Here is a 27,395-nt window from a genome sequence, read left to right as displayed (position 1 = left end):
ACATCAATGTGCTGCATTCTGACAGGCCTAGTGTAGTAACCATGATGAAGCCTGCTGCATACCTGCAGTGAACGCTGATTGGTCCATCCTGACCAAACTGCTCCTTGGTTTTGTGCACTTGGCCAATGAAATCAATGAAGCCCTCTCCCGATTTGGGCACGCCTTGCTCTGGCCAATCGGTGAACTGGAACTGACGCACTGTCCGAGACTGGCCGTCCTGAAGGGGTGAGGAAGTGATAAGAACAACGGCTCATAAATATTTACTGAAAATCTGCATGCTGGGTTGATCTGAAAGTGTCTGTTGTCTTTTCAACACTATCAACATGTTTATGACTGAGGACTGAGACTCTATCAGGCAACATCCTTTTTACCTCCTAATGATTACTGTTATCTGACCCTGGATCAGTGGCTGTGGTTAACTTCAAGCTGTAATGTCAGTCCGTCTGCTATTGTCAGCCACTCAGTACGCAATTACATCTTTTCTCCTCTGCTCAGCCTTTCTGACTCCCCTTTAATGGAGATCAATAGAGCATCTGTCGATGTGGCGTCAGTGCAGGACAGGCTTAACTGGAGTTATCTATGACTGGCACATGTGCACGAGCGGACACACACACACACACACACACACACACACACACACACACACACACACACACACACACACACACACACAGTCTCTCTCTCTCTCTCTCTCTCTCTCTCTCTCTCTCTCTCTCGATAATCTGGAGACAGCATGGTTGAATGAGTAATCCAGGCCGGCTTGTCGATAGTGCTAACCTGCTGTGTTACACACATTCGCATACAAAAACACACACTACAGGTCGATAGGACATGCTTGGCGCCACTGCTTCCTGACAGCACTGATGGATTGGGAATAGAGCAGAAAAGTCAAAGAGTGTGATGTTACACTGCTGTCTGAATACAACAGGAGAACAAGTCTTTAGACATGAACCCACCCTGGCATCTGTAACTTTGAACTCCCGCAGGATGTATTGAGGCATGTTGTACTCTGCCATGGGGTCCACCACGAAGTACTGGTACCTGGCTGAGCGCTCGGCAGGCCAGTACTGGTGACACTTCTCCTGAGGGAGCAGATCAGAGGAAAAAGTATTGAGGGGATGATCTGGTGTACGTGGCTGGAATTGGCTGTGATTTCTATGTGTAAATATTTCGTTCCTACCCGCCCCATTTCTCTCAGTTTAGTGAGCATGACCACTATGGTGGAGTTGTGCTCCCACAGCATCCTCCAGAAGTCCTCCGTAGTCTCAGCCAGTGGACCCTGGGTGGCGATGTAGCCTCTCTGCTGCCTGCAAACGCACACACAAACACACACACAATATGAAGCCACCTCCTCCCTTCATTTTCCTTGTTTCTTCCTCTGTCAAACATCAGACTGAAAAGGGGGTCAGGCTTCAGGCAAAGAGGAGGAACAGTCAAAACATGTGTGTGCAACCACTCTGAATGCCTGAATCATCAGAAGCTCCTCAGCGTCCGTCCCCCTTCACTGGCACTGAAGCGAGAGCGGCGCAGCGAGACAAATAGGGGGAACATGTATACAGTAATGACAGATGTGACAGGACATGACAGGTGAGAGCACTGTGGTGAAAACCTATCCAATCCACTCACTCATCAAGCCGTCATATGAGGATGGGGGGGTCAGGTCATATTAGTGTTTGCGGGAGGAAAACACACCTGTATCCATCTATGTAACTGGCGTTGATGTAGTCGGAGCCCTCCAGGCCTCTGATTGGCTGGAGGCAGACGCGGGTGGTTTCATAGGGCATGATGTTCACCAGTCGGTTCTTGAATTTGTTGCAAGGCAGGTTGGCTGTGACGAACCGGGACGTGTGGGCTTTGGTGTTAGCAAGTCGCTGGACAGAGAGAGAGGAAAGGTGCATGTGTGACTACAGAGGTTTTTAAACTTTAAACTATTATCTAGAGCAGGATTAATTGCCTGGTTAGCTAATATACAAAGCTACAAATGTATTCTATATTCTAGTGTTTCCCAACTAGGGGGTTGTACTAACTATTGTTAAAGATTCTCTTTAGTCTATACTTTTTTCTTGACATGTCCTCGGGAGGTTTACTTCCTCAGGCCTCTAAAAATTATTCAGGTCAAACACATTTTTGGAATTAAAAATCAATCTCATGTTGAACTGCCCAGAGCTGAGACACATGCAGACTGTAATGAGGTATCGGAAGTAGACATGGCCAAAACCTTTTAGAGTCACTGCTCAATTCTTCTCTTTCCAGACAAAACTCAGAATTTAATTTTATACACCATGCAGAAAATTTGCCAGGCCTTTAATTTAAACACTTTCCCCTGGACTCTCCCTCACCTTAAACTCCAGCTCCATGCCGGTGACGTGCTCTCCACTCTCCACCTTGGACAGCTTCTGCATGTAGGAGTACAGACTCCTGGCGGCCACCTCGGTGTTCCCGCAGGCCACGGCCTCCAGCAGGGCCTCGTGGATGAAGCTGTACTGGTCCTCCGTCTGCACCATGTAGTTCCTCTGTGAGCGCATCAGGGTCACATGACCGTAGATGTCCACGGTGCGCTCGTGTCGAATGCGCTCCAGCATGGCATCGATGACGATGAAACAGCCAGTGCGCCCGACCCCAGCACTGAAGAGGAGGAGGGTAAGTGGGATGTGAGTTTTTATTTTTTACTCAATTTTGTTTTTGGCATTCTATTGAAAGGAATAGTTTGTCATTTTGGGAAACGCACTTCCCTCGCTTTCTTGAGAAGGATAAGATTAAAGTTTATTCTAGTGTCTGAAAGTGTGTAAATATATTCACTATATAGTGCCCTCAAAAATTCAGGAACAGAAAAGAATCGTGTTCCCAACATGTACACTTCTTTCTGCTAACATTCACACAAAGCCATATGTCACACGAATGAGAAAGTTGAGCTGGACCAGCCTTCTTCGGGGGCAATGGGGAAAAAAATTTGTTGTTGGCCCCTAGAAAAATCATTGGTAATTCTGATTATTGATTAATCCTTTAAGTCTTTTTTTTTAAGCATCATACATTTAAACATCTCATTTAACTCTTGGAAAGAAAGCAAATTCGAAAAGCAAAGTCGATTTCCCCAAATGTCAAACTTTTTATTTAAGATAAACTGTGTGTGTGTGTGTGTGTGTGTGTGTGTGTGTACCTGCAGTGAGCGATGATGGGTCCAGCATCAGGAGGGTTACAGGCTTTGACCCTGCGGAGGAAGTTGAGGAAGGGGGTGGGATACTCTGGCACACCGTGATCTGGCCAGGCTGTGAACTGGAACTGACGCACCTCTCGTCGCTCACTGCTGCCACTCTGACGTAAGAAACAGGCAGAAAAAAAGACTGTCTTCACTATTCCTGAAATCATAATTGTCCGTACATGTACATGTCTAAACTTTATCCTCATTGCATTACTGAATATTATTAATATTACATTCACAGAAATATCTCCAGTGTCTCCACTGTTCACACTGCATACATCATAAATATTCCTACACTACACATCAGCTACAAAGAGGAAAAAAAACTAAAAAACAATAGCATCGCTGACTATTTCATGTGCATTACTCTCTACTGTAAGACGTGTCTCCCAACTTGACGTTTCACAAACAAAAATTTAAAGAAGCAGTGCAACTCTTGGAAGCTACAGTTGGCCTAGTTTCTGTGTTTGTAAGTAGGCCACAGAGACACGCCAGTCTGACAGTCCTAGATTAGCCCTGTGCTATAAGAAAGTGCTCTGCCTCCAACAGTGATCAAATCTCAGCGCCTGACACAGGGAGGCTGGCCTGGTTTGAACACTCCATGAAGCACAGACTAATCTATTACCCTCCGAGCGTCTGCATGCACTACTCATGCAGTGACGGCAGAAATTCATGATTACTCCAGTTGCTCCTGGTTCCTAAGTGTAAAACTCCAGAGATCAAAGCAGTTTTCAGTGGGTGTGACAGTAAATTTAATGGAGGTGAGGGCACAGCGGTGAGTCAAGGGTGAACACAGGAGGCAAAGAGTGAAATAATTTACCTTATGCAGGGAAAAGGTGCGAACACAGAAAGTGGCCAGCTCCATTGTGTCCAACAGGGTGACCTGAATCATCCCGTATGTCTCTGTGCCGCGGCTCGGCCAGTACTGATCACACTTTATCTGCACAGACGGAGGAAAAATATTGTGCTCAGACTGGACTGATGAGTCCATAATTTCATCAGATTTGTAAACCACACAGCCCCTACAACTACTATGTAAGAGCATACAGGTCAGTAGGTAAAGGCCTGGTTTCTTACCCGTGACTTCTCCTCCAGGCGTGTCATCATGACGACAGAGGCGGCCCGCTGCTCCCACACCATCCTCCAGAAGTCCCCAAACGTCTCTGCCAGGGGCCCCTGGGTAGCAATGTAGGCATTCTGCTTCCTGTAGCCATCAATGTAGTTGGCGTTGATGTAGTCGCTCCCCAGGATACCTGCAAAATGAGACACTTGTGAAGCTCCTGCTAAACTGCCATCTTCATGAGCGACATAATAAATTAACCTCCATGTATGACATCAAACAGCCTAACGAACTGTTTGTTTCAGGCAGCCGTGGCTTCCAACAGACGGCTGCTGGATGACTAGCGGACGACAACAAACAAACAAGACTCTGTCGGTGTAAATTCATGAGCTCCAGATCAAATCCATTCTCCCCCTTCTTGTTCTGGAGGACTGCTGGCTGCACTTGAATGCACTCACGCTGTTTGTCAGTCTCATGCCACTGCACACAGCCTGTCTTGAGCACTGTTTGCAATTTCAGATTTCATTTATCATGCAATCCCCCACTCCCCCACCCCCCCAGCCCCCTCTCGCTCTGTCTCCCCTTCTATGTGTTCAACCCCCCCCCCATGCACAAATACACTCAGACTCTCCCATTAGAATCTCTAAACATCTTCTTTAACCTGCTCTTCTTTTACCTTCTATGGGAGCCAGGATGACTCTGGTGTGGTCGTACGCTATCACATTAGCGTAGCGGTTTTTGGGCTTGTTGACCTCAAGGTTTGAATGTTCCCAGGTGAACTGCTGACTTGGGTCGATGGACTGGGAAGAAGCAGCAAATAGACACATTAGCAGTGGTGGCATATTTAGTGGTGTATTTGAGGATAATGGAAAGAGAGTGCACTATAACGCTGACAAGTTACAGCAATCAATTGCACTACTGAATAAATCATGAACATATAGTCTGCACACCGAGATGCAAATGTTAAATAAGATTTGCTTTATGAAGCAGAGGCTTAACAGGCTTAACATCTCTAAACAATAAGGATGTTATCTATTTATTCATATGAATAATAAGTTATTTCTCACCTCGTACTCCTGGGAGAGTCTGAGGTTGTCGTTTGCTTTCAGCAGCTCTATGTGCTCAGCCAGCTCGCTGATGGGGATGGGAGGATGGCTCATCATTCCTGCGCGACAAGGGTCAGAGGTGAAGCAAACTCCGGCTGAAAAACTGAAATTACTGCAGGCTGACATCACTCATATGCAAAGATGTGAAGATAATTATACAATCACAGAACATCACATATCATTAAGGAACACGCTGAGGCAGAAAATCAATTTTGATCCATGTGCGAGGACAAAGTGAGGCGAGTCTTGTTTGTTTGTAAATTGTTTTTCTTTGATAAATTGCTTTCTGTGTGATCAGAGGAGCAACGACTCAGAGAAAACAAACACAGACAGAACACTAATTAGTAGGGTTGAGTGCACACACACACACACACACACGAAAAGGAAGCAACCTATGCCTCGTGCAATCGTTTGTTTTCACAGCTGGAGCAAGAGAGGAGATGCTATAGATCCATTCTCCATTCAAAAAGCAAGTAGCGACAACAATAAATCAAAGTAACACTACTGTGCATGCAATAAACACAATCCATTTAACGCCAATGTCAGAATCCTTTCTCGATGTCTCTTGGATTGTAATGCATCTGGATGCACTATGAAAAGCATTTAAGTCATTCTGCTGCTACAGCTATAAAAAACAAGGCTCATATCAACTGTTATTTTCTTCTGCAGCCTGGTGCTGCAGCACCCACAGGTAATCACGACAAAATGCTCCTGTCACGACCAAAATGACCTCAAATAGCATCAGCCGGTTTTGTTGGAAACAAATTTCATCTTTGCCGAGCATCTCAAAAGCAAAAATCTCAGGGGAGGAGAAGTGGGTGAGGAGGGAGCCTCAATGTTGCTGCCACAAGAGAGTAAAAAAAAAAAAAAAAATCTTATGTTAGAAAAGAGGAGCTGAAGTGTTTTATTCTGTGGGTTTTACTTTGCTTCCAAGAAACAAGTAAAAAAAAAAAAGACCTCTATCTATGGATTAAAAAAACAAAAAAACAACATCATTTGACTTTATATATCCTGGCAAGTAAAGTCTAAACCTTTTTACTGTGGTACATCGTGCCACAGCGTTGAAGCTGTGACATATCTTACCACCTTTTTAACAAGGACGCTTCTATAAACTGCAGCCACAAAAATATAGTGAAAACAGTGATTAAATTCCTTCAGGCCGTGTGTTTTTTGGATGCTGTTAATTGAATAGAAGAAGTGAAAGCGAAGCATCATTGGCATGATGCCACAACCAAAGCAGCTGTGTTATTAGATCTTACTCAGCAGGGGGTTTGGGAGCCGCAAAATCCATGTAGTTACTTCACAGTGGGGTATTACTTGGTTATGCTGGCGAGAACAGAGTCCGTTCCTTAACAAATGATCACATAACCCGCAACACAACTTTTGATATATCATTGTCGCCATTAAACTTGACTCGGAGACATTTAAGTGTGATAAGACTGGTCGCTGTAAATCTGTCTGTTCTGATGTGATAACTGCAGCGTGGCATGTGGAATGTGGGCGAGCGGAGATGATCAAATTTTGTCACACCGTTATGACTCAGCTGTGACTAAGCAATGACTGTACTACTTGGGCAGCGGCCATTTTGATCAGGGAAACGACTGGAAGCTGCCAGGTACATGTTGGTTGAGATGCGGAGGAGCACTTTCACAATCTTGTCTGCATAATCTTACCGAGGTTAAAATTAGCTGCATGAATCTTTCATTATCAAATGATGAGCAATCGTAAGTATACTTTATTATGCAGATACAAAGCGTGTGTTTGGGTGCCTGTGTGGGCACGCGCTTCATACCGGGAGTCTGGAAGTTGATGCGTCTCATCTCCACAGGGTCTGTTGGGTGATGGGCCATCATCTCTGCGTTACTCAAAAGGCTCTTGGTTCCGGGTTCAGAGTCCTTGCGCTTGCTGCTCAGATACCAGTGAGTCAAAAGAGCAATTAGCACATGCAGACTCAGTACTGACTCATCATTAGCATGGCTACTCGAATCAAGTAAATAGTGCATTTACAGATATGGTGTTTTACTGCTTTGTACAAGTTCTCTGGTATCATGTAATTGCTGCGGGTTAAAACGAACAAAGAGCTTGACATTGGTTTAATCTTACCTGTCAGGTTTGCTGCTTCCAGTGAAACAAGAGCAGGGAAGGAATAATTAGAGGAAGAAAAGGAAGGAAACAGACAGATTGTTAGAAAGGAAAATCAATAGTTTGCATTAGTATTCAAAAGCTTGATGGCTTGCAGCAGATATCACAGGCCTACAGCAGGGTTAGGCTGTTTGATAGACGCCTGAGGGGAGAACAAACTTCTAAATTGGAACAAATTTGATGAATATCAGACTGAAAGTTGAGCGTTCGTGTGAGGATTGCTGGACATTAAACAATTCTGGTAGAAGGAATATCAGCTGGAGCTGCGAGCAGAGTTTAAGCACAGAGCCCGAGAGACACAAACTTAATATATCCTTGAAGAATGAGGCTGGTAATACTCTGAGTTTTTCTTACTGTCAACAAATCCTAAAAAACAAAAAACAGCAACAAATTGGTCTTACTAAGAGGTGCTGTGTAGCTGAAGCCTGATATCTAGCATAGACCTCCATTGATGAGAAAAACAACTAAAAACAGATCATTGAGCCACACTGTTGCTGTGGCTGCCGTGTTTAATTTGACTCAGTCCCACATACACCATCCTAATGCTGTAAATATACACTAGAGCAAATAGTATATTAATCCAGTACTAAAAATGGTCCCTAACTAATGCACAGTTTACTCCTATTTCACTAATGTTTTCTACAAACTACAGCGCCCAGCTGTTTCAGGAAATTACGGAGTCTTTTTAAAAATTAAACTATACATTTGTGAGGCATTTTCAAAGATTTACATGTTCGGTAAGGATGCATGTGTGAGCCCCAAACACACTTGTTGAAATGTACTAAGAGACTGGTGCACTGCACTGGTCCTTTTGATGGAATTTGTTGACATTAAGAAATATATAGAGTAAAGCCAGTTTCATCCCTTGAGAGTAATAATCAAAGCTCCTTTGGCATTTGCCTGGTCTGACCATCAGTCTGAGTTTGTCCCATGGTTATAAATTTGACCTTTTGTTTTTATGGAGTTCACCCCACTCACTTTTTGTAAAGGAGGATGGCGATGACAATGCAGATGATGAAGACCACAGCCAGGACAGGTCCCACTACCCAGATCAGACCATCACCTGCGTCGAGGGGCTGAGGGTCTGAATCTGGGGCAATCACTGGGTCTGTGTAAGGGCTGGCCACGTACATTTTCTGCAGGCAAATATAAAGACAGACAATCAGCAAAACTGTGCAAGACACTGGTGGTGGTGTTGTTTTTGTATCTCTATTGTAGAGATAACCAGGACTAAATGAACCGTTTTAGCAGTGTGACAATAAAGGTATGATTATAAAAAAGGTGTTCAATAGTATTTTACATTTATCTCAGTATTTTTTTGTCTCAGTGGATGAAATAACATGAACCTGACACTTAATTCCAATTCAGTGCAATAAATCTACAAACAGTGAGCCAAAAAAAATAACAACAGAGGAGAATCCACTGCTCTCTGTAAGAAAGAAAAAAGGTAGTAGTAAGTAGTACTTGAAGTATTGCAGAGCTGTTGCACTGGATTTCATTAGACTGAACAGGCATTTCTGTAATTGTGTCCAAGTTGCACATGACTGATTTTATGTGCATATGTGTATGAGATTATATTTGAAAGAAAGTACCTAACCTTATTGATGTTTGTAGTGTTTTCATAATTAATGTAAATAGAAGTGAACTGAAGTTCCCTTTTTTATTAGTTCTGAGGGACTTTTGAAGACCGTCCCCAGGGCTAAAAGCGTTTCTAATAATAAAAAAAAAAAACATCTAATAGAAAATAAAATCTATCCTAATTCAACCTGTATATTTACGTCTACTCCAATTCAAATGGACATACATATACCAGCAGTGCACAAGGCAATATCTCTTCCACTGCCACAGTAGGTACACTCACTCTTTATTAGCAGCGGTGATGGAAGTACGTGAAGGTTATTGCCTTTTGCTTACAACACTTTGACTGATGTGAATTTTATTGTTTTAGCAGCGAGGCCATATTGATTACAATGTATACTGACAGCCTGCAGGAGAGAAACACAGGCAGAGGTAGCGGTTATAAACGCAGAGAGAAAAGAGATGTGACACGGTGGCGTTCATACCCCAGTTGTGGAGTTGAGCTCAGCCAGGATGAAGAAGACGTACTCCTGCCCCGGCTCTAGAGCTCGATTCTCAAAACCTCCGTAGTCCAGCTGGTCCCCCAGGGTGAAGAAGGCCGGTAGGGTGGCAGGTGTGAAACGGGCTGTGATGTAAGCCCGGCGCAAGTCCACCTGCTTCTGCTGCCGAGAATCCCTCTGCCTTTGACTGATGTCTTTTAACAGCTGAGAGATGGAGAGAGAAGACAAATAAAGAAAAAGAGAGAGGGAAGACACACAGATAAGAGAAACGAGACGTTCCAGTAGCTATGACTAATGTTTCAACACTGATATTGAATTAAAAATTAAGTGTTGCCAGGAGTTCTTAGCGATGGGATTGTGTGTGTATGTGTGTGCGTGTGTGTTGGTTTATAGGTCCTTTCCTCCTTCCAGGCACAGACATCAGTGGGTGCTGTCATTGTTGTGGTTCTCACCTCCTCTAGGTCCATTTCATCTGGGCTCTTGAGGTGTCTGATGACGCCGCGGGCTCTCCTCAGCGGAACCACAACAACATAAACATTCCTGTGGGGGCAGAGGAGGACAAACAGCATAACACCAGCTGCACTCGTGCAATAGCAAACATGTCTCAAACTATTTTCATGTTTCCTTGCCAACTTGAGATTGTATCTTAGACATTTTGATAGGTTGGTAATGCTATCATCATGCCCCACACCTTTGGCATTGCAGCAAGTCTTTGAAAGCCACGACGACTAATTCAAAAACCATAACAATATCTACAACTGCATCTCTCAGTCTTACTTGACAGGAGTGCGATTCTCCAGCGATGGCAGGATTATGGTGACAGTGGTCTCGGTGTCACGGGTGTGATCGATCTCAGGGCGGCGGATAGTGATTGGCGGTGAGGTCTTGGCGGTGATGCGGTGGCGAAGGCCTCCCATGTTGCCCTCGGGAGCGGTGATCTTGAAGTCGTAGCTGGTGTCGGCCTGAAGGTTTGGGATGACTGCCTTTTTCAGACGAGCGTCCACCTCCATCTTCTGGCGGTTATACTCCACCTAGGGGACGGGACAGGGTTGGTGTTAAAAAAAATAGGTCAAGATGCTTATTCATATTCTATATGCTGATGATATTCTATTGTACATTAACCCTCAGCATCCTTTCTGGGGCTGTCTACATGAAAACACTGAATTATAAGCTTCAGGGTTTATTACACTGTTGTACTGCCACACCTCCCCAATTTGTGCCACATTTGAAAGAAAATGTTCAAGATTTTGGGATATGCTGTTATTTGCTTTCTTGCCAAGACTTAGATGAGAAGATTGATACCACTCTCATGTCTGTATGGTAAATCTATGAAGCTACCACCAGCTGCTGGCTAAACTAGCTTAGCATAAAGACTGGAAGCAGGGGGAAACAGCTCTAGCTCTCACTCGGTGAACATAATCCGCCTACCAGAACCTGGGAAACTCACTAATTAACAAAATACATCTCCTTTGTTAAATCCATTAAAAAAAAAAAAAAAGTGTAAAAATTTGTTGTTTTACTGGGGATTATGTGTAAAACTATTTCTTGGCCAGGACCAGTTGCCAGGCAACCAGTAGAGACTCCAGGCCAAGAAATAGTAGGGTAGATAAACCCCCTTCGAAACGTTGTCTACATTAAACAAACTAGATACTTGTTAATTAGTTAATTAGTGGGCTTTAGAGCTGCTGGTAGGCAGATTTTGTAACACATATGAAATTTTAATTTTCATAGAATTAGTTCAAGAAATTCTACATGAGGCCAACATCCTGCGGGTGGAACAGTAGGTCCTTAAAGGTTAACTCTTCCACACATGCGAGTATAATTCAGCTTGGGGCGATACATCCTAAAAATACAGAAATCTAATCTATGGTTATGTTAAGTATTAGAACTAAAAACATCCCCTAAATATTTTGTATTGTTACTGATGCACATACAGTGAAGCGATAGGGATTGCTGCTCTCTGGAAACTCCCACGTCAGAAGAACACTGGTTCTAGTGGCCAGATTAACAGAAAAATTCCTCGGCACATCTGGGAAGCAAACAAATAAAAAAAAAAATAAACAGAGTCACTCATGATGAAGCATTCTATTCACATCACAGCCTCCTCTGGTTTCCCACTGCGAACCTGTAAAAATGGAGGGAACGTCAGTCAGATCTGTTACGGGGGGAGAATACATGATGGTTACGAGGATGGGCAGGTGATGAGGAGAGTGGATGGCAAGAGTAATAAGAACAAATAACAGACAGACCGGCTGCAGGAATGTGACATGCCACATTCATAGAGTGTAAAGTTGTGTTTGTTCGACTCAGAATTCAGCATGTCAGCAAAGGCTTTGGAAAAGGTGGCAGTGGAGGTCTATCAGATAAAAAAAGCTTACCTGCAGATACAGCACCAGATGCCGGTTTTTACTTGAATTCAGACTGAACACTTACCTTCTGTATTAGATACTGTATATCCAAGCCCTGTATTGACTTTTACCTGAGGGTTTGTGATAAGCAGTGCTCTTGAAGCAAACATCCATTAACATTCAGCCTGCTCCCACTTGTGGTGAAGGGTAGGTGATGAAGGTATAAGTGAGTGAGTGGAGGAGATTGAGGGGAGTAGTCGTGTTCCCCTGGACTTTGCAGTTCTCAGCTTCTCTGAGGTACATGGGTGAAAGGCTGACCTGTAAGAACTGGCCCAGACTTCATTTAATTTAGTGTTTTGGAGTGAAATCCCCAGTAAGGGGAGCAGAGTTGTGAAGCTGAACCAGTGCTTAGAAGGTGAAGGGTGTTCCCGAGGCCTGAGGCCAGCCCTACCTGTTTCGAGGGCCAGGGTTTGGCACACCAGAGGTGGGCTGAAGGGGCCTGGCCCTGCCTTGTTGTGGGCTCTGAGCTGCAACTCGTAGGCTCTGCTGTGATTGAGGCCGAGGATGGTGTAGCTGGAATCACTCGCCGGTAGCGTGATCAGCCACGGGGGAGCAGGGAGGGCTGGTGAGGGAGAGGGGCCAGGGTCAATAGAGGGTTTGGGGCCTGCAGCCTCTTTGTAAGCTATGGTGTACTCTGTAATGACACCGTTGGACTCCTCCAGGGCAAGGGGCAGCCAGGAGAACTGAAGGGAGCAGCAAGTGGCATTAACAAAGTCAGATATTTTGGGGTATCCCAAGGGTGGGAACATGGGAACTGTTATTTCCTGCTGCACTACATCACCGTAGCCTGCTCGGCTCTTCGCAGAGAGGATAAAGACGTAGGAGGAGCCCGGGGAGAGGTTTCTGGCGGTGAAGTTTTTCTCCCGGCTCGTGAAATCCACTGTGGTGTCTAAAGTGGTATTTTTCAGGCCAAACTGTAGGCGGTAGCCCTGGATTTCCACTGGGGCCCCCCGGCTATCAGAGCCTGACTCAAAGCACTCCAGCGGAGGAGCCCACCGCACCACCACTGATGGACCCGATCCTGGACGCAGCCAAAGGGAGGGGGGGCCGGGCACTGCAAACGACAGTGTAGGCAGGAGAAAATCAATCGTAATATATATATATATATATAACATATATCATGAAAATCTTGTAGAAGAATTAGAATTGATTTGGCAGTTTATTTACTGCTGGCTCCTGGTGCAGCTTATTGTAAGATCAATGCTTGACTATGTTACTAAATCCAGTGAACTGAATTGTATACTTGGCATGTGCTTACCAATCCCTGGGGTCTGCACCAGCTTGGCTTTGCTGTGCGCTCCATCCCCTTTGGTGGTGTACGCTGCCACTGAGACAGAGTACAACGTCTCTGCTTTCAGACCTCCCAAAATCAGCTCCTGTGGGAGAAACACATAACACCAGCAAATACTGCTAACTCATTCCTCTCCATTTTAGACAATGAACAGATCTCTTCAACCTGTCTTTACCGTTTTGCGTTAGTAAAAATGATCTAAACGTTACACAGCAGCTAATCAAATCTCTGGTGGTTAGACAATAAGGATTTCTTTGTGTAACATTTTGCCTGCATTGCGCTGTATGTATTAATAGTAGCTTCATTTATAATGAGAAAAGGATGGGTGATCTGCACTCACATACTGAGTCGAATCATCGTCCTCCATCTTATGCCACAGACATGTCACACCCCGCAGGCAGCCGGGACAGATGAGAGAAGGAGTGAGTCAAAGGACCAAAGAGGAGAGGGAGGAGGTTTAATGATAAGATAAATTAACATCATTCTATCATTTAAAATTTAAATATTCAGATATGATGTCACCTGTGACTCATCCAATAAGAGGTCTTTGATGCGGGGAAGGTTGCGGGATTCGCCGCTCTCTGCACGGCTGAAATGCACCTGGTAGCCTCGGATCTGGCCTTGCCGTAACCGTGGCAACACTGACCGCCAGGTGACACGAAGTGCTGAGGAGTTCAGCGGCTGGACATCCACCAGACGAGGGGCTGCACTGGGAACTGAGTGCGCGCATGCACACACACACACACACACACACACACACACACACACACACACACACACAAATGCAGAATTAATTAAGTGACCAGCAGCCCAGCCAGTAAATAATCAACTAAACATTCAATACCGTTTAGGTCTGATCTACAGCTCTCATTCTTACCATCCTCATCAGTTCTGCACAGCACAGCTGGGCTGTTGGGTCCAGTCCCCTCTGTGGTGGAGGCTGTCATGGTGATGTTGTACCAGCTCCACTTCTCCAGCCCCTCTACCACTGTCTGCCCCTGCTGGGCCGGGATAGGAAGCCCCTTCACCTCCTGGCCCTGACCTCCGCCTCCTGCCCCAGAAACTCTCTGGTATCTGAGCTCATAACCTGCCAACTCGCCATTCTGGCCCTCCATTGGAGGCGGCCTCCAACTTACTTTCAGCGAGGTGGAGCTGGCACTCTCGCAGGACACACCCTCGGGTGCAGCTGAGGGCTCTGATTGGACAAGGAGCAAGGAGGGCAATTGGCAAAGAGTTAAGGAAGAGACCCACGAGAATGGGGTTGAAAAAGCAAAAGAAGGGAAAAATACAAGTAAAAGGATAGGAGATAAGGATGAAAAAAAGGAAACAATAAGAGACTACGGTAAACTGAACCGAAAGAGATAACACCAGGACAAACATGACTCAGGCAAAAAAGGGGAGCAACCACATAATGTAAAAGCATAATGTTAGGCTTAGAGCTTAATGAAATAAACCAGAGACAAGAGTATCGACCCTGAGTGGACAACTTAATTATACCCAAGGAGAATGTGCATCTGATACCCAATGATTATATTTTATCCTTTGGCCGTAGCTAGTGGCATGAAAGGATCCAGGTTTATGAATGAAAGTCTTTCTTTCTAAAGCAGAGATGTACAGCTCACTGCACAGGAGCACAGACAAATATACACATTTCACAACACCAGCCCCCATGGTGGCATAATCCTTGAGTCCTCGGGATAATAGAGTGGTCTCAGACTTTCCACTGCTGACTAGGAGAAGGTCTTGGGCTTCACAGAGGGAGGAAAAAACAAACTAAAACAGATCTCACACAGTGTCGAAAGGATTTAGGAGGCAGGTTAAAAAAAAATAAAAATAAAATAAAAAGAAAGGGAGGAAAGGCACTCAGATGGATATTGAAAGTCAGGCTAGAAAGATGAATTGTAGACAAGAACTGAATCACAAGTAGGCCGAGATATTTACTGTAACAAACACGAGTACAGAAACAGACACAGACCCAAACTCACACTCACACACCAGAGATGATTTCTGAACCCTGGGTATCACTCACCCTATAAAATGTTCCTTAAAGAGCGTGCACACACACAGCGATGAGCATGGCGGAGGCGTCAGGGCTTATGCGCAAGTTCACGAGTGTACTGCATGTGTGTTTGGTGCGAGTGTAATAGTCATAGCTGACAGGTTCAAGTATCTATCCACTCAGCCGTACAGCCACTGTTCTGTTGGCCTCGGGGGACAATCTAGATGTGCACCAAAGCCTGGCGATAACAAAGCGCACATAACCTCCCTGGGAAATGAATTCGGCTGCATGAAATAGTCTGCTTATCGGGCACCTTCCCTTTCCTGAACCCATCCCCTTGCCACCTCCTCCGATGTACCACCTTGGTCTCGCTTTCTTTTTGGAAGTAGAGAGTGAAATGAGACCAGCTAAAAACATTTAGCACATTCTGAGCTCAGGTCTAAAAACGATCTGATTGTGAAACACACAGAATGAAACTTCGTGTCTGTCGAGTGAGTGTAAACAAAAACTTACCGCTGAGGAGATACGGCACCACCAACCGCGGGACTTGAGGCCTTTTTTCTTGACTACAACTACTTTAATAATTCTTTCCCTTGCACCGTTCTCTCTGTTATCTCTGCATTTTCTTCTTGAGTGCAGATATGAAATGACTTGATATGCCAGAGCAAAATAGTGGAACTTATTTGACTCTTATCGGCTATCAGTGATTGTGCAGAAAAAAAAGAGAGAGAAGGACACAAGGGAGAGAATCTAAGTTCAACGTGGATAAAATACAGACTGGCCGGCACTTACCTGTCAACATAGCGGGCCAGCCACCATCCTTTAATGCTCCTCACCACTGGCTTGTAGCCAATAAGTGGCAGACAGTTTCGCCCTTTCAAAGACATTAGACACTGATAGAGTGGAAAAAGTGAAAGGAGGGCGAAGAAAAGTAAGAGTGAAACATTAATCGGTGCTCCATCTCCATCTGTCATGATGTTTTGGCTGTGTAAGAAAGCGAGAGGCTGAGCGGAGGAAGAAAGGCACAGTCAAACGTAGATGGATGGGTGGGAGGGGGGGTTGGACAGATGGGTTGATAAACGAGAGAGATGGAGAGATGCGGAGATGGTTCCCAGGTTTTACCAGGTCAGGAGCTGAGGACAATGCACTTTGAGCTGTGCATGTGTGTGTGTGTGTGTGTGTGTGTGTGTGTGTGTGTGTGTGTGTAGAGGACAAAAATATTAGCAAATTTGTGTACAAGACTGAAACATAATACTATTAAAATTTGTGTGTGTGTGTGCCTGCAGGTACACTGTGTGAACCCAGTCAAATGGAGACGTACTGGCTTGTGACGTCCTCTGCACCAGTTCATTAGTGAACGCGCCGATGCCTTTGTTTGAGATGGCAGCCAGGGAGAAGGAGTACTCTGTGTTCGCTTTCAGCCCCTCCACCGTGTAAGAATTCCTGGGCCCGAAGGTCAGCTTCTCCTACGAGAGAGAGATGGGAGCGGAGGACAGGATGAAAGGTTGCATGAGGGCAGGGAAAAAGAAAACATTAAAGAGGAGTTGGAAAGAGAGAAGAGATGAAACCCTCTCCACCAGACACAGTGGTGCAGGATGCCGAGGTTAATCTTTTAAACTTCTTCTTTTATCTGTCCTCTTATCCCTCTGTCTTGTTAAGAAATCCACTCGGCAGACAGATTTATAAAAAGAGAATGAGAGGTCTTACCAAACTGCCAAACTTGACAGGTTTGTAGAGCAGCTCATAGTTGACAATTCCCTCCTTGGTGTAAGCAGGTTCCCAGGTCAGCTCTATGCTGGTGTCTGTCACCTTACCGACTTTAAACTTCCCTGGCTGGCCTGGGACTGAAGGGCACAGGACAACACAGTGAGTCAGGGCCCTGTCTTATTCTAAAAAAAAAAAAATTTCCAATATTTTTCTTCAGTCTTTCACATTCCTGTGTTTGTAGTTAAAGGCCTTGAAAACCTGCTTTCGTAAACAGCTTCTTACTATAAATGTTGGGATCCCGCAGCACATGAACACACTATTACAGCCTTTGCTAAAGTTAGAACGATACTGGTTATTTCACAAAACGAAATCATTTACATCCACCGATCAGAATTTAGCAACAATACATCTTCACTAATATTATTAATAGAATAAGGGGTAAAATGTTACCAGGGAAATGCCAGTGTTTTGTTCTTGAGTGTTACAGTATGATTAACTTATTACTAAGGAAGACTTTTTTCTAACTCTAGCTGTAAATGTTTCTTAATAAATGAGAAACACTTAATTAACTAGGTTTGAAACCAATCACTTTTATCTTAACCGAATTTTTCAGGTTGTTTAGAGTCATACCGGAATCAAAAATTTATTTTCCCATGTAATTCTAGCCAACATTAGCCTCATAATGTACAACTACTGACCCATAAGTCCCTAAACCCTTGTATTTTCTAGCATTTCCTATATTCTGTGATCTCATTCCTTTATGTGCTAGAAAACGGCAGACTTTTTCGAGACATCTCATGGCGTAGCTCAACCCACACAGAAATTTAAACCACTAATGCCATCACAGATTTTTGAGTAATCATCTCTTTGTACTACGTAAAACCCGCAACTTCTCAGCAGCTGCCGCAGCGATAAGAGCCACACAGAGGTACGAGGGACATTTTTGGCTGTTAATCCCTGTTTCCTTTTCTTAAATCTCCACACTTCCGTCCCAGCAGGTAGAATTTATTCATTCTGAAGACGCCTTCATTTTCTGACAGGTCAAGCTTATTTGCAAAGCGTTCCACAGTGGACTACTTCTCAAACTTTACATAAGTCACTCGAATAAGCTACTTAACAGTTTTTTACGCTCACGCATGCACGCACGCAGACACATACACACACACACACACACGCACACACACACAGACACTGACTCGTGAAAAACAACCACTGCTCTCCTGCAAATGAAAAACTGAAGAACACTACTTAGCTGATATCTATTCACCAGCGTGCAAGATAAATTTACATCCAACAATGATTTTGTTTGTACTGTACACACACACACACACACCTCCAGGCATGACTTTAACATGGACAGGGTCTGAGAAGGGTCCGTCCCCTACAGAGGTGAAGGCCAGGACTTGGATGGTGTATGTCTCTGAGGTTACGAGGCTCTGAATGGTGGTGATCACGCTGTCCTGGACGTTATGAATCTGCCACTCATTCATAGGCCGGGACGGGTCCATGGTGTAGTACACACGGTAGCCTTTCACCTGCGGAGAAGCAGAGAGCGACAGACAAGCCGTTAGATAGAGGGAGACAGAGAGTTTTCTGGACTCTGGGCTGAATTTTAAAGTCATCAGTGACCGGGCTTTATTAAGTGATCTTCCATTTAATCTCGCTGTCCTCCATGCACGGTAAGCCATAATACCTCATTCCAACACTTTCATCAGCTATGAATTATTGTTTTACTTTAGTCCAGATGGCCCCGTGGATTTGCTAGTTTAGTGTTTGTTAGAGGTCACTGTTACAAATTCATGTCCTCACGTCTCTGGGGCTGTTATGCATTTGACCCCGATAAACAAGCCTCACTTTAAGGTTGACAAAACCAGTTCTAATACAAGCTGAATGCCCTCAGATTGTAGTGCGTAAGATATAATCACTACACCCTCTCCTATGGGATTTGTTTATGGGACATTCAGAGTGTATGTAATCCTGCTGCTATGCCATTGCCCTTGCCCTCCACCTCTACCACCTCTCCTGTTATTACTCTTTAATATCTATAATCCCCATATGCTCTCAATTCAGTCTTGCACTTTTATGAACCTACTGTACAGTCAGGTAGACTAGAAAAAGGAAATAGGTCTCATGGGACTGCTATTAACTTAGAGCGGACAGTCCAATTACCTTTTCTTTCTTTAGTGAGTGGGGAAAGTAGCAAGGGAATTACAGAACGGAAATCTCTGGCAAGACACAATCCCTGCAAAGGACATGAACCTGCATACTGGAATAAAGCTCCCAGTGGTGACTTTTATGAAGGCTTTATCGTTTTAACCTCATGAGGCTCTTTGAGCAATTTTGAAATATTGTCAGTTTGTAGTAAGTGAGGGCAAATGAAATTTCAGTCACTTTACTTAAGTATTAAGAATTAATAAGCAATACATTTAATAAGTGGTGAGCAACAAACTATGATATAGTTGAAGCAGATTGATTTACAGTATTTGTTAGAAATTATAACTCCTCCTTACAGTTACACAAATACATTAAAGATCACTTGTATCTTCTTAAAACAACCTTATCGTGCATTAGAAACCGTTTATTAAATATTAATATAGAGCCTCTAAATAATAAATAGTAAAGTGTTGCCAAAATCTCAAATGTGAGGAATATGCATGCTTTCATATATCTGTTTATGATTTTAATTATTTAATATGCTACTTTTAATCAATTCAATCATTGTAAGTGTCCCCACAGTGCAACTTATTGACCGATGAAACAGAAAACACAACACAAAAACTCAACGCACACGAACACTTATAAAAGTGTAAAAGCTCTTAACAATAACAAGTTGAATTAATCAGATGAGATGTTTAGAATTTGGGTAGTGAACATGTATATGTGCTCATGTTTTCCTCACAGAGTTAAGCTGGGAGATGACAGAGGGTACAGTATGAAACTGTTTTTTATATCTGCTAGTTTTGGCTGAAAGTGAAATCAGAAGGAAAAACCTGAAACATCGGATTCAGGGGTTGGAAGCTGTCACACTGAATGGACTCTTATTTATCAATTGTTTGTTTATACAGAAGAGACATGCTTTTCTGTTGAGCACAAGTGGCTTTACTGCAAACACTTCTTCTGTTTGCAAAAGAATAAGACCAACAGATAAAATAAAATGTATGTAACACTTTTACTAGTGACAGCAGATCATAAAGAGCTGTTTCTGTCCTCATCCCACCTGTCCATTGGGTTCCTCCGGCTCCTCCCAGCGGACCATCACAGTGTTCTGAGAGATAATGTGAGCCTGGACGTTTCGGGGAGGGCTGGCCGGGGCCTGCTCTCCAGTCCGAGCCTCCACACGCGTAGATGGGGGCCCCTGGCCGATGCTGTTGAAGGCCGACACTCGGATTTCATACTCGGTGTTGGGATACAGTCCTCCGATGCTGTAGCGTGTGGTGGTGATGCTGTCCACAGTCTCGTACTTGCTGTCCGGCCCTTTGGCTCGGTACTGGATGATGTAGTAGGAGACGGGGTCGGGGTTGCCGGAGTCCCAGGTGATGGTCACACTAGTGGCGGTGGTCTCCGTGACGATGGGTGTACCAGGAGGCTTTGGCAAAGCTTTGAATTAGAGAGAGGGGAGATGAAGAGAATTATACTTTCTGTCCATACTGAATATATTATAGTTAGGTTAATGACACATTATAGATGCATTTGTACTGGAAATTTTGTATATTGTTTTGTTTGTTTTGTAAATATTTAGTAAAACCCTTCATACTATCATTATCCTACTGTTCATTGGTTTATTTAATGTATAACTATATGCACTTCTGCCACTGTTTGCATCACCTGTTTAGATGCTAAACAGCATTTTCTTGCACTTGTACTCACTGCATGAAATTAAAAATTAAGCTGACTCTAAAAATCTTAAATAAAGAAAATTGAGGACAAACTATTAAAATTTACGGAGCAAATTTGCTTGATAGAAGCCAAATACAACTCCATTGGTAATCTGAGTCTCTAATAAAACTGAATTTATTCATTATGAAGCTACAACTGAGGCACTTTTCAGCATCCTTTTCTCTCTCTAGGAGGCAAAATGATTAATCATGTTATCATAGCGTCCCTTACTCTTGACTAAGACCTGAGCAGTGGCCTCGATGATACCCAGGCTACTCATGGCCACACAGGTGTAGTTCGCAGACTCCCGGACGCCGTTGAGTTCCAGCACGTTCCGGCCAATTGGCATTTCATCCTCGGGGGTCAGGTCCTCGCTGCCCAGCATCCACTTGACGTAGGGCATGGGTGAACCCACAGCCACACAGGTGATGTTGACGCTCCCTCCCGGCATGATCTCGTGGTTGGAGGGGAGGATGGAGAAACGAGGGGGCACACGGCGCACTGGGAAAGGAGGAGAGTTGGGGTAGAAAAGGAGGGGGGTCGGGGATTGGGGTTGAGGGGTAAGGCCGGAGAGGAGAAAAGTGGGGAAGGGAGTGAGGAGAAGAAAGGCGGGGAAAGAGAAGGAGGAGGGGAGGGAGTAAGGGGGAGAGAATCAGAGAGAAAGAGAGAGAGAGAGAGAGAGAGAGAGAGAGAGAGAGAGAGATAGAGAGAGAGAGGGAGCAAGACAAAGCAAGATAGAGGTTGAGAGAGAAAGTGAGGGCAAGAAAGACAAAAAGAAAGAAAAAGAGAGAGAAAGAGAGGAGAGGTAACAGGAAGGGGGAGAATGAACTTCAGGGTTTTTACAGAAAATTACAAAGGGATATTTCAAGTTTAGTCCCAATTACTTTATGGTACTGATGAATCCAACAGAAAGACAAAAATCTTGTGTTGAGCTCAACCAATCAGAGTGAGCTGCCTACTCAAAATAATATAGTGACAAACTCTTGAGTACCATTTCAACCAGGACATGACACCTATAATCAGTTTCTCTTTGTAAGAAAATGTTTTTCTCATCTAAGACAGAAAAATCTGACTTTGTGATTCAAGTTTCTGATTATAATTGTATTTTTTGTTTTTCATATTTCCCCCCTCTAAGCAATGACTAAACCTTACCAGAAACTTGAGTAAGAAACTTTACTTCATTGAGATTTCTGTGCCTTGAGGTGCTTCTGCAGTAGATTTTTTTTTTTTAGATTGTGTATATGCATCATGGGGGCGGATCAATAAGCCCAGACTGCTTTGTCTCCACGAGAAGAACAAGTAACCTGGCGAGTTATATCCAATTTTGCATTTGTTGGAGCTTGATTGACTATATATTAGGGAGAGATGCATCGAGAGACTGAACTCATAGGTCACTTGCATGCCTGGGCGACTCAAGAGGGATAAAATGGTGGAGAAAAACACAAAGAAGAGAACGAAGAACTGAGAGGGAGACAGAGAGAAGCAAGACAAGAGCCGAGACACTGGAGAGACAGATAGAGGGATAGAGCAAGTGGTAAAGAAAGAAAGATAGAGACAGAGAGAAAGAGAGAGGCAGCTCTGCTTCTCTTCCAGACAATGACAGGCAATGTAGCAAAGGACAGCCACATTGTACATCAAGATACTGTACAATACATAGGATTCATAACTGATACAGTGTGTAGTCAAATGAATTGGAAATGTGGACAGGAGTGGATCGAGGGTTCTAATAAGGTGTTGTGGCAATTACAGAGTGATCATTGGACACATTAAGTAAAGAACACCAAGACAGCATGACAGAGGCAGAACGGGAAAGAACGAGTGCGAGCAAAAAGAGAGATATGTGAGGTAGTATGTGCATGTTTATAAGTTAATAAACTTATGTACATGTGTCTGTCGCTCCTACACATCAGGGTGCAGACAGAATGCAGAAGAAGAAGAGAAAAAAGGGGCAGGGACAGGAGGGGAAAAGACAGGGAAGTGGAGATAAAGAGAGGATTAGAAGAGGGTTTTGGGGAAGAAGGGAAAAGGGGGAAGAAAAGAGGAGCGAGGAAGAAGAAAACACATGGATCTATTTAAAAACACGGCTATATACCAGAGTCAGGCCCATTCAGAGAAGAAAAAAAAAAAAGAAAGAATAAAAGACTAGTAGCGATCGTATGTTGAAGGAACAGAGAAAAAGAGGATACCCCAGGGTCACAACACAGGAAACAGAAAGAGACAGAGAGAGTAACGGACAAACATCTCTGGATGACAGGAGAGAATGAAAGGGAAGGCAGACAGAAAGCAGAAACATTGTCTTAAAACAAAACTAAACTCAACACTAGGAAGCTCATTCGTGTGAGATATAGCAAATGTACTGAAAATAGATTAAAATAAAAAGTTACTGTCAAACGCTACAGTAGCAAAAAAAAGAAAGTGCAAGGCTTATTTAGATGATTTGCAAATCGAGCAGTAATTCTAATAGAATATATAAAATAAAAAGCAAAATGAAATAAAATAAATATTGATAGATTTGCTGCATAACCTCCAATCCTTAATGTGTAACATCATTACTTGGATTCTTCATGGGCCACATCCCCCTACTCAAAGAATCTAGAGACAGTTGGATAGAAGTTAACATTTTTGCATGATTTCAACAAATTAAAAAAAAAAAAAAAGTTGCCGTGACGTGACTATCATTTCATGAATAACAGATAAAGTGCAAAGCATTTGGAATACTTGTAGAAAAAAAAAAAAGCCGGAAGATACCCAGAATTGGATACAGAAGTTGAAGACAAGAAAGAGACAAAGAGACAAAAACAGGTAGATCTGTTAGAAACAGACATGATTATGCAGGCATCTCCTCATCTGAGCATGCTGGAGACAGACAGACCGACAGAGAGACAGACAGAGAGACAGACAGACTGCACCCATGACAGCTACATGCAGAAGACAGACACTGCAGGTGCAATGCTGCATGACAAAAGTAATCAGTTTAATTCAGTCAGTCATTGGTTATTTTAGACCTATTAATACAACAAAACAAACTAAAAAAACACAGTTAATTAAGCGTATGGATTAGTTTGGTAATATGAGCAACAACAAGATGAAGGTGAAGCCTCAAGATGATGTTACGTGATCTGAAACATGAGAGATATGAGTTTTTCTAGAAAAAATATCAATCAGGACCAGAGACAAAGGACCGAAGAATCCACCATTGAGACATAGCTGAGGACTTTACAATAAAGTGAGCTCATAACAAGGGATAATCCTTCACATGCTCACAGAGCCTCCAGCTTAAAGTTAATCGAGCCAGGCTGCATGATTCCCCTCCATTTTCTATACAGTTTGTGAGAGCCACGAGCTTCAATCTTTATTAGTGGAGCTATCATTAGTTCCCTCCTCTGCAGGGAGTCTGGAGGCTACAGACTGGGGAAACCTTGGCACAGCCATAAGGATTACCGCTGCATCTCAGCACAGCTGAATACCCGTTCAGACACGTCACTGAGCTGACATTTAGGCAGCACCATCCTGTCTGTCTCAAGGACACGGCTTTCATAAACCACTGTAATAAGAGGGAATCATTAATATCGTCTGGATATCTAAAAATATGAATGGATGTGATTAATTTAAGTGTCAGTCAAAAGGCGTATGTATGGGACTGTCTGGTGTAGATAGCAACAGCCTGGAGAAGTGACACAGCACAGGCTGTGTTACAGTAGAATTAGCATATAGCATACAGCATATACTTGCAAATATACTAGTGTAGTGATTTGGCACTATACAAATAAAAATGAATTGAATTGAATTGAATTGAATTGAACTGAATTGAATTTAATTGAATTGTTAGTATGAATATTGGGAAAGTGCTGTGGTGGAAGAAGTATTATAGGCTACTTCAGCAAGAACATAAAGTAAATATTACCGCATTACAAGCAGGGGTCCTGCACTGAATATCACTTAGGCCCTAAGTAAAAGTACTTATTAGCATACTAGCAAAAAATTGACTTAAAGTGAGACTAAACTTTAAGTGGCAGTAATGGAGTAATGGTAAATGGTAAAACATAGCGTAACATTAGCACAAGAAAAAATAGTCATAAAATTGTTGAACTAACTCGGTAATGTATGTTACATAGTAATATCTAGCTAAAGGGTGCTAACACTAGCTAACATTAGCTATATCGCTATAAGCTACTGGTCATACCAGAACAAGTCAGGCTGTAGTGTTGAAATCTCTGACAGTATTGAATTGAGTGAGGGTGAATTTTACTGCTTAATAATTAAAAAGGAAGGGTTTGCCATATTTTATATTGTATAGCTTTAAAGTATCAAAAGCATTCAATGCAGAAAAAATGCCCCCTGTGAGTGTTATGTATTACTGTGTAATCATCCATGTTTATGTTATTTTATTTTTGCAATTGGTGATAATTTTAAATATTTAATGTTTCAATATTTTGTAAACTGTTGTGCCTAATCTATAACAATGTGACATATTTTAGAACATCTTCCTGTACTTTTTATATAAAATCCTAATTTGTAAAGTAACTACTAACTACATCTGTAAGATAAATGTAACTGAGTCAAAGTATGACATTTCCCTCTGAATTTGCAGTTGAAGAAGTAGAAAAAGTATGAATTATATTGTATGTCATGTCCTGTATGAATTGTAAATACAGAAGTAAAATACAAGTAGGTCAAATTTGTACTTAAATACAGCACTTAAGTAAATGTACGCCTACTACTTTACATTGCAGGTGATGTCATGGATTTCTTGCCATCTTGAGTTTTTGTCATGAATTTGGTCAAATAACTGATGCGTCTCCTACAAACCTGCACAGCACGAATAACTTCAGAACAGAACAGCATGTACAAGCGTGACAGCGAGTGCAAGATTCCCACTCAATGCAACAAGTGCAGAATTGGAGCAGATGTGATGACATGGGAGCTGGGACACAACGTTGCACATGATGATACAAAAGGAAGGAAAAAACAAAACAAAAGATAACAGTAGCAAGACATGACAAGACAGCAAGTTCAATAATATCATATTCCGAGCATATCAACAGGCGTGAACACACACTGTGCCATGCTCTTGTGTCAGTCCGTCAGTCAACAGACATGCAAGCGGTGCTCCTTTCTCTTTCTCTCTCACTCCTTCCATGCAAACATCGCCTCTTTTTAATCTTCCAATTCTTGGGTCTCCATGACAACAAGATCATTCCATGCAGAAAACATTGATCGGGGAGTGAAGGCAATACCAAGGGTTCTGCACACAAGGCCTCACAATGCAGTCAATGCACTCTGCTGCATAGGCAGACCACTTCATCATCGTAGCAGCTTTAGAGAAATCAACTCTCTCCATTTTGGAGACAAAACCATTTCACTTCAAGTCTATTCCGGTGTCCTTTAAAGGTTTTTTTTTTTTTTTCTTTTTTGTTTCTCTCTGTTTCAATAAGTGAAGCTTTCTGAAACAAAGGAGTAACAAAAGAAAAGAAAGAGCACACCAACCTTCTCGAAGCTCTGAGGGATGGAAGGGGGTTGATGCAGAACACAATGACGTGAGGGGGGAGAGAGAGAACGGGGAAACACAGAGAGAATAAAAACGGCCAGCGCAAAGCCACCCGCTCCACTGAAACACACACACACACGCACATACGTGCGCACAACCACACACACACACACACACACACACACACACACACACACACACACACACACACACACACACTTTCCCGATATCCCACTTAACATAGAAACTAGAACTTGTGAATCTGAACATTGGTCGTGGTCTTCCAGCAGTAAGCCAGTGACACGCCAGCACCCACAGTCCAGAGGCTCGAATCAGTTAAACAGGGATCATGTGGGCGCACAGATGCCAATAATGCAAACATATTTAAGAATTAATTATATCCTGATTCTGATTCTGAATTTAATTAATTTCATCCAAATCGTCAATCATATCTGTGCATCTTTTGTGCAACATTTTCCTCTTAAACTGCCTCTAGTACAGAAACCATTTTAGTAGACAGATCAGTGATGTTTCCATGCAGTTAAACCAAGGTGTGTTCCCGAATTTATGTTTAGTTTGATTCAGCTGTGGGAGCTCACACCAAGGTTTAAGGTGGACTTGTTAAACGTGGTTGTGAGAATACCAAACAACAGGGTCAACATATATTGTAGACAATGGATGGGTTAGTAAAACTTGTTTAAGAGCACAGTAACGGAGAAGAAATAACTTCATTAATCCCAAGAGCACCTTAACAGTAGTGATTTCTTGTGTGTTGTCTCTGTGCATGTGTGTCCATGTGCGCGTGTGTTCTGTGTTGACGTCCTACCTCGCACATATAGGTTTGCGGGGGAGGAGTAGCGCACGCCTTGAGAATTGGTGGCCACGCACTCGTACTTCCCTTGGTCCGTTTCCTCGCTGTTCTCAATCTGTAACGCTCCTGCAGAAGAAAACAGAAACACAGACACATGTTCAGTTGAGTTTGTAGAAAATGTAGGAGCCTGCCTTTGCATCCTCTGCTTTTTATCCTGAGATATGTATTTG

The 27,395-nt window shown here is 43.2% G+C and overlaps 1 protein-coding gene across 7 annotated transcripts in view; it reads right to left on the bottom strand.

Moving 5' to 3' along the window:
• The window catches only part of ptprsb (protein tyrosine phosphatase receptor type Sb), a 65,644-nt gene that overhangs the window by 3,710 nt on the left and 34,539 nt on the right, over positions 1-27,395 (bottom strand). For 2 of the 7 annotated variants that reach the window (XM_023411569.2, XM_087175422.1), the window contains exons 6-29: positions 27,181-27,291; positions 22,751-22,765; positions 21,098-21,367; positions 20,208-20,587; positions 18,324-18,525; positions 16,991-17,127; positions 16,605-16,749; positions 11,520-11,614; positions 10,363-10,616; positions 10,038-10,125; positions 9,571-9,789; positions 8,486-8,643; positions 7,469-7,483; positions 7,158-7,270; positions 5,327-5,424; positions 4,936-5,059; positions 4,277-4,452; positions 4,020-4,139; positions 3,158-3,312; positions 2,340-2,625; positions 1,693-1,871; positions 1,181-1,307; positions 957-1,082; positions 63-217 (exon numbers count right to left, since the gene is read on the bottom strand). In XM_023411569.2, the coding sequence (XP_023267337.1) occupies positions 63-217; positions 957-1,082; positions 1,181-1,307; positions 1,693-1,871; positions 2,340-2,625; positions 3,158-3,312; positions 4,020-4,139; positions 4,277-4,452; positions 4,936-5,059; positions 5,327-5,424; positions 7,158-7,270; positions 7,469-7,483; positions 8,486-8,643; positions 9,571-9,789; positions 10,038-10,125; positions 10,363-10,616; positions 11,520-11,614; positions 16,605-16,749; positions 16,991-17,127; positions 18,324-18,525; positions 20,208-20,587; positions 21,098-21,367; positions 22,751-22,765; positions 27,181-27,291 (3,748 nt within the window). Of the gene's footprint in view, positions 1-62; positions 218-956; positions 1,083-1,180; positions 1,308-1,692; positions 1,872-2,339; positions 2,626-3,157; positions 3,313-4,019; positions 4,140-4,276; positions 4,453-4,935; positions 5,060-5,326; positions 5,425-7,157; positions 7,271-7,468; positions 7,484-8,485; positions 8,644-9,570; positions 9,790-10,037; positions 10,126-10,362; positions 10,617-11,519; positions 11,615-12,384; positions 13,048-13,251; positions 13,370-13,624; positions 13,652-13,806; positions 14,001-14,161; positions 14,480-16,604; positions 16,750-16,990; positions 17,128-18,323; positions 18,526-20,207; positions 20,588-21,097; positions 21,368-22,750; positions 22,766-27,180; positions 27,292-27,395 lie in introns of all 7 variants that reach the window. The other 5 variants (XM_023411573.2, XM_023411574.2, XM_087175424.1 and 2 more) reach the window with 4 other exon arrangements.

Source organism: Seriola lalandi, unplaced genomic scaffold, assembly GCF_002814215.2.
Source record: "Seriola lalandi dorsalis isolate HSWRI2012SDOR001 ecotype SW California unplaced genomic scaffold, Sedor1 jcf7180002054469, whole genome shotgun sequence".
NCBI classification, from domain to species: domain Eukaryota; kingdom Metazoa; phylum Chordata; class Actinopteri; order Carangiformes; family Carangidae; genus Seriola; species Seriola lalandi.
Note: the sequence above shows the minus strand (reverse complement) of the source record. Positions and strands in the feature narration are given on the sequence as shown.